Genomic DNA, 7,587 nt, shown 5'->3' on the forward strand with positions numbered 1-7,587 from the left:
TTTACTGTTAATAGCCCCTCTGCTTCTATTGTTGACTTTTATGTTTCTTTAAGATTATCACTAGAGTCCTGAGTCTACTATTTTGGTGAGGCTGTCAGTTGTTAACACCCGAGAAAATAACATACACACAGAAATCACAATTGCGTGATGCTTCAGTCGATTTAGGCAGCGTCTGGGATGCTCCCGGACGCAGGTTCGAATCCTCGTCACGGCCCTTGTGGATTTGTTCATTTAAAATAGCATACTTTGGGGTACTATTGTGATTTTTACATGTAATAGGCATTATTTAATATGGATTTATCCAGGGTTCTGTTAGGAGGACGAGTTGGGTTGCCATGAGAAACACAGGTGAGATAATTAGTAAAAGATGGATATAAATATTTCCTCGGCGTCAGTCCTCAGTGTGTTATCGTGAACGACACGTTTTCAGACGTTGTCAGTTAATACTGGCGTTCCTCAGGGTAGTTTACCTGGCCCACTCCTTTTCTGTATTTGCAGAAATTATAAAAAAAAATGCCACACTACACCTTAACCCAATACTCTTTGCTGATGACACAAGCACTATTTTCTCAAATGCTGAAACATTTAATATAACTTTCACAGTAAATACTAAACTAAAACAAACAAAAAAACATGTATGCCAGAACACAAACAAACTCACACAACACAAAAAAAACGAATAACAATCCGAAATAAATCAACGAATCAAACTGAACTAGTAATAAATAACACCCAAACTGAGAACAGAGTTGCAGGGAACTTCCTTAAGAAAGTTCACGTTGACAATAAATTTAATTTCAATTGCCTTATACAATATACACAAATATAAAAGCATCTAAAAGGCATGAATATTCTCTAAAGTCCGGTACTATGTAGCTATATGGATATATGTAGATATATGTGCTCTGCCTTGATTGCTGTTATTTACTCATATATCCATATATCTGACTTGTGGTATCTTCACCGGGGAAGCCTCAATGACCTCAGACATGTAATTACTCAAAATAAATTCACGGGCTCACCATAGCCCGTGCTACTTGGAACTTTTTGTTCCGGGTAGCGAATCTTTAACAACAACAACAATTGGCCATTCGAACAACAAACACCAATCACAGACAGCATTCAGCGCTCATATACTATAGTTTTACTAAAAATCTCTTTATTAATAAATCAATAAAAATAATAAATACATAAACATTAATAAATGGTATATATACCTTTACTAATATTCTTCATCATATTATGTCATTTGTATTGAAGTAGATTTAATAATATACATAATACATAATACAGAATTTAATACATAAATATTATTAAATTTACTTCAATACAAATGACATAATATGATGAAGAATATTAGTAAAGGTATATATATATCATATATTAATGTATTAAATTCTCTTATAATAGGTAACTGAAGAAGACTCCTGCAATTCAATTTGATGAGATAATTTAGATAAAATAATAAATATATCATTGATGAGATAATTTAGATAAAATAATAAATATATCATTATAGACACTTTAGCAGAACGCAAAGACTGAATATCTGGGTCACCAAAAGAAACATAACAATAACATCTCACTCCATTACTGTGCTTCAGGTGTTTTTTAACATTTGGACTTAAACAAAATGCTAAAAAAGACAGTTCAGTGACGCATAACCAGACGCGTTGGTCGCTGCCACACCACCATCATTGTGTCTGGTGGACTCACGCAACCCGTCAACTGGACTACAGATAATTGATTCGTCTCCAGTATTGTGTTGACTGGGAACTGTCTCCACTCAGCCCCGCCCTGGAGAACTTTCTCAGCCCGGACGAGAAACGTCTCACCTGAAATCCTTGCACTGTATCCATATTTCACTCCCAGTAGATAAACGACATATGAGATTAAGAGACAAGTAGTGAAGACTAATAATAGCAAACAGCAGCTCCTCTATCACTCTGTAATATCTCCATTGCTCGAGCAATTGTAAATATAAAACTCTTGAAATAGAACATTCTCCATAACTAGCAGACATTGTAATTATATGGTGTGAAGGATAGATGAAATTGTTAATGTAATAATCTCCATTGAGGTCTGATAAAGACCTTTTGTGCCCTCTGTAATCCTTATGCACTAACGCTCACAGGATTAATGTGGGGCGCACAATAAACTAGCCGCCTCCAGAGTCAAATCAAATCACGGTTATCTGATGTGAAATGAAAGATTTACTGTTTTATGAAGATAATACCCACGACGCCTTGCAATGTGATCTTAATTAATTAAGAAATTAATTAAAATAGAAATTAATCTTAATTCATTTCCCACTGATAGAGACTATACTACTATTGCACGAAACACATATTGGTGTTGAAGATGATTGTATTTAGATCCGTATTTGTACTCATGAGTACATGTGCTATAACTATACGTCTGGAACAATAGGACCAAATAATAAACCTAACTTTCCTTTAGTGTTGGTTGGTTTTATACAGAGAATTGGGTCCACTGTTGTGTGTGACACAAAGGAAAGTTGATGTATCTATTTAGCAGTCACAAGGCGAATGGTTAGGCTAGGGTAGGTTACGTTAGGCTAGATTAGGTCTGGCTAGGCTAGGCTAGGTAAAGTTCCAGATCTACTGGATACCCTGCATTTGTGTCATATTGGTCATATTGGTGCATATGTTAAACATATGCACCGACCAGATGATCATCTACGAGACACGATCCAGAGAGAGCCACCTGCTGGCCCACAAGGGCCAGCAGGGGGCCTTGAGGGCCCAGTATATAAGCACCAGCCACCACCAGGTGACTGCACTTGAGTCCCGCTCCTGGCACTCCCACACGGCCTCCTCTGAAGGACCCTCGCCGCTGCTATGACCCAAATTAGATTGGTTGGTAAACACCTCGACGTTCTGGGGGTGTTTGGTGATAACTTTTTACAGGATTTTAATACCGAGATGATGTTTACAGTTTTGATTTTTCCGGCCTCTTATCACTCGGGAAATTGACATGCTTGTATCTTTTTTTAATTTATTTAGGTTTATTTTTTCCGTAATACATTCAGTTCAAATGTGAATGTTTCACCAACGTGTGTTGAGGATAATGTGGCAACGTTCTTATGGTACAGACCGCCAGCGTTCTGCTGATGGCGGCGATGCTGATGGCCTCCACGAGGGGGCAGCAGGAGAGGGCCGAGCTCAATGTTAGCCTCCTCCAGGACCCCACAGAGGCCGAGCTCAGTGTCAGCCTCCTCCAGGACCCCACAGAGGCCGAGCTCAGTGTCAGCCTCCTCCAGGACCCCACAGAGGCCGAGCTCAATGTTAGCTTCCTCCAGGACCCCACAGAGGCCGAGCTCAATGTTAGCCTCCTCCAGGACCCCACAGAGGCCGGTGTCAGTGTTGGCCTCCAACAGGAACCCGTAGAAGTGGACCTCGTCCTGCCGGCGGAAAGTCAACAGGTCTCGCTTGTGGCCGCTACAGACCTCCTCACCTTCGCTACAGGTACGACTTTAGCTCTGGCGTCCCAGATCATAAATATAAATTAGAAAATAATCCTCTGAGTATAACTTCAAAGCACAGTACATGATTAGTTGACTATTTTATAGAGGAATCCCTGTGTAAATTCGCCAATAGTACACCGTACACATGTACTAAACCAAGTGAATCCTAATTTAGTCCCCCCCGCTTTGGTAGGTGAAATGCGTACTAAAAATGGATTGTGTTTCTGGGTGTCCTTAATCCTGTTGTGCAAGAATCCATTAATATTTTCATTGTGTGTGTGTGTGTGCGTGTCTCTGTCTGTCTGTCTGTCTGTCTCTCTGTCTCTCTGTCTGTCTGTCTCTCTGCCTCTCTCTCTCTCTCTGCCTCTCTCTCTCTCTCTCTCTCTCTCTCTCTCTCGCATCACCACCAGTTAAGTCGTTCACCGGTTTTAAACAGGTTACGAAGGAGTGAAGAGCCATGGCGGGTATCATGGAAGCTACCATGACAATGGCGGCTACTATGACCAAGGAGGCTACAAGGGTAATGACGGCTACCATGCCAACCATGGCCATAGTGGTAACCACTATGGCGACCATGGCAAGGCCGGATATAGCGTAAGTCTTTCTCAATACAACCCTCACTTTATCTTAGTGATGGTTAATTATTTAATATAACTATTATGTTAGCTATTACTGTCAATATTATATTGGTACAGACTCCTGAAATATTAAATGACAAAGTTTCATGTAATATTGGGTTTCAGTGATCGATGGTGGACAATACAGTTCTGCTTCATTACTCATAAATTCAGCAACTGCCTGACTTTATCTCTGTATCTCCTACCTCGCATTATCTCTGTATCTCCACCTGGCATTATCTGTATCTCCGTCAGTCATAACCTGTCATTATCCGAATCATCACCTGTCATCAGCTCTGTCTCCACCTGCCATTACTATATGTAAACACTGTGAGCATTCTCCCTCCTGCTCCCCCCTTCTACCAGAGCTACCACAACGACCACGGCGACTACTATCGGGGCCACGGCGACAAGAACAGGTACTACGGGGGCGCTCACAAGGGTCACAAGGGGCAGAAGGGTCACCACGACGGCTCCAAAGGTCACCACAACAAGGGTCACAAAGATAAGGTCAGTCGCGCCTCTATGAAGGTCGTTCAAGTAGAGCATTATAACCCCCGTGACCTGTAAGTTTAGGTCACAGTCGTGAGGGCCTTCGGCAGGACTTTCGTCGTTAATGTAGTTTAATATGGGGTTAGGGTAGGGCACAAGGGCTTGGTAATTAGGTCTAACATGAACAATTATGTGGTCGTGTTTATCAACTTGGGTGACTGTGCCACAGGGCTACAAGGAAGTGTATCACAAGGAGGAGTACCACCACAGCAAGAAGTTCTACGACGACGAAGACGACACCAAATACTACAACAGCTACGACGACTACGACGACTACTCCAGCGCCCACAGCGGCAACGACTACAATGGCGGCCACTACGAGGTACATCACTTTTTATGGTTTAAATTGTAAACGTTTGATTTGGGAACTTTACCACAGTGAAAAGCACAGTGTTGGTTATCCATAAACTACACAACGGTGCTGTGTAGTTTATGGATAATCATCACTGTGCTTTTGATGCATGCAACCCACCTAGCCCATGCAACCCACCTAGCCTAGCCTAACCTAACCTAAACTAAGCTAACCAAACCTAACAACGCACAGAAAATGGGAATATTTAAATATTTGTAAACGGCTTCTTTCCAGGTCTGACTGTTCCAAAACGTGTTCTTGGCTGCATTCTTGTATGTGTTCACGTTGCAGTGATCTAGATGAAGACTGTTCTTAAGGAGTAGCAGTAGAGTGAGGGGTTAAACTCTTCCCTTGATGGAAGGCTATTGTTCGTCCCCTTTCAGGGAGGACACCACCAAGACCAGCACGACAACAAGGGCTACCACGACAAGGGCAAGTACCACAACCACTATGCTGGCCACGACGGCTACTTCGCCAACAAGGGCCACGAGGGTCACCAGAGCTCCTACGGCGACCATGGTGGCTATAGGGACCAATATGGCCACGGTGGTGGTGGAGGCTACGGGCAAAGCGGTCATGGCGGCGGCGGGGGTCATGGAGGCGGCTATGGCCTTGGTGGAGGCGGTTATGGCCTTGGTGGAGGCAGTTATGGCCTTGGTGGAAGCGGCTATGACCATGGAGGAAGCGGCTATGGCTTTGGTGGAAGCGGCTATGGACTAGGAGGGGGATACTAACTTCGCTGATAACACCAGCAGCCAATGAGGAGGTAAACAGTTTACAAACTACTTACCAACTGTTATAGCTCACACGACCAACAGATTAGTATCATTATGTCACTTTTATTTATAACATTTATATGTAAGTTTGCCTGATCTGAATAATTCATGAATGTGCTACTGCAGCGAGGAGGCGGCTCGTATTAACCTAATTTACACAACCACTTGGACTCGACGGAATTTATTTAGGAAAGATTACTGTAAGTGTTAGGATATGTTCCGTACTCAATCATGTTATGCTCAAGTGGATGTTCTAAGGGCTCGTCAGGGCGCTTACAGGCTGAGTACCCCAAAAGAATGCTCCGCGCCCGGCATTACTTCCAAGGTTGGGGCTGAGCTTAGGGCCAATGTTGACCAGACCACACACTAGAAAGTAAAGGGACGACGACGTTTCGGTCCGTCCTGTACCATTCTCAAGTCACAATCGACTTGAGAATGGTCCAGGACGGACCGAAACGTCGTCGTCCCTTCACTTTCTAGTCTGGTCAACATTTTTCAGCCACGTTATTGTGACTCATCGTCTGCTCAAGGCCAATATTAACCCCTTGAGCATCGTCGTCCTGAAATCAACAATAACAACCTCTGGAGGGTTATTAATGCCACCACAGTAGCTTGCTGACCAGCCAGAAAGTATACTTTCTGATAATAGTCCAGGACTAAAGTAAACTCAGTGAATATACAGCAAGAACGGGGTATAACGTTCGGGTTACATATCCGTCTTTGTTTAACATTTACGAACAATTCTTTTACCTTGGTTCTTGCTCTCGGTGAATTCCACCGGAGATGTACTAAAATTGTGATCATACACGTATTTTTTACGTTTTATAATATTCATTATTTATTTTGATAAGAGCTTCACTTTATGATGTTTATATTTGCCTCTAGGAGTGTAGAGTGATCGAGTCACTGCTGGTGAAAAAAAATAGCCAGTCACTCCACTGACGTTCAATTCCCGTTTTCATAATTTTAAAGAAAATGGGAATTAATTATCTCTGTGGCCAGACTCAAAGCATTCTTTTCATAGACGTACAGACTCAAGAACTGCGTATAGTACTATGTGGGAGCCAAAAGCTGATCTTCAGAACAAAGTAGATTAACTGACATGCAGCTCACTCAAGGTTTACGTATATATAATTAACTCACCGCCTTGTTTTGATCCTTCAGATCAGAAACTTCAGGACGCTCCGGACGTCATGAAAAGTCCATGGACTGGCCACGTCTTTGATAGTCCTACCACCTCGACAGCACCCCCAGCAGCGACCTACTGAAAGAGACACTCATATAGGCACTGGAGACTATACGTTGAGGGAGGAATGATATATGGACAACTAACCCTTAACCCTCTTCCTAGGGCTGGCATTGTGCACCTAACTTATTGATGACAACACAGTTTCTCTAAATAACTGGACTCCGATGCTCCCATGTGGATACAGCTGTATTTATAGATTGAACTTCATTTGCCTCTTAGTTACTCCCTAGTGCCTGCCTATTTATTTTGTAGTGCATATTTTTTACTGTAAAACTGCATGTGATTTGTTTAATAAAAATATATATATATGCCAGGTCCTGTTATACCTACAATTAAGCTCCCATTTACGGTGTGTATTATCTAGAAAAAGTAATTACCGAGCAGGATTTCATGAATTGTTAATCAGAACGCCATGGAACTACTAACGAAGGACTGCGTTTATTACTGGCAGACTCAAATGAAGCTGACCAGATCTGCATTAATTACAGACACAATGTTCCATGATTTTGCTGACCAATTACTGTATTCATTCATGGGAAGAATTAATAACCACC

General features: G+C 42.2%; 1 protein-coding gene across 1 annotated transcript; it reads left to right on the forward strand.

The window, feature by feature from the left end:
• Nucleotides 1-3,142: 3,142 nt before the first annotated feature.
• Nucleotides 3,143-7,270, forward strand: LOC138372473 (uncharacterized). Its single transcript, XM_069337935.1, has 6 exons — nt 3,143-3,488; nt 3,924-4,081; nt 4,471-4,614; nt 4,826-4,978; nt 5,392-5,774; nt 6,949-7,270. The coding sequence occupies exons 1-5, from the start codon at nt 3,143-3,145 to the stop codon at nt 5,740-5,742; spliced, it is 1,152 nt and encodes a 383-aa protein (XP_069194036.1). The 3' UTR covers nt 5,743-5,774; nt 6,949-7,270.
• The last annotated feature ends 317 nt before the right edge of the window (nt 7,271-7,587 follow it).

The sequence above is a fragment of the Procambarus clarkii genome, chromosome 39 (genome assembly GCF_040958095.1).
Source record: "Procambarus clarkii isolate CNS0578487 chromosome 39, FALCON_Pclarkii_2.0, whole genome shotgun sequence".
NCBI classification, from domain to species: Eukaryota; Metazoa; Arthropoda; class Malacostraca; order Decapoda; family Cambaridae; genus Procambarus; species Procambarus clarkii.

Excerpts from the sequence above, each read along its gene's own strand:
- LOC138372473 (XM_069337935.1), top strand. The coding sequence starts at position 3,143 with ATGCTGATGGCCTCCACGAGGGGGCAGCAGGAGAGGGCCGAGCTCAAT. Across the intron at positions 3,489-3,923 it reads CCTCCTCACCTTCGCTACAG|GTTACGAAGGAGTGAAGAGC; the intron begins GTACGACTTTAG and ends GGTTTTAAACAG. Across the intron at positions 4,082-4,470 it reads ATGGCAAGGCCGGATATAGC|AGCTACCACAACGACCACGG; the intron begins GTAAGTCTTTCT and ends CCCTTCTACCAG.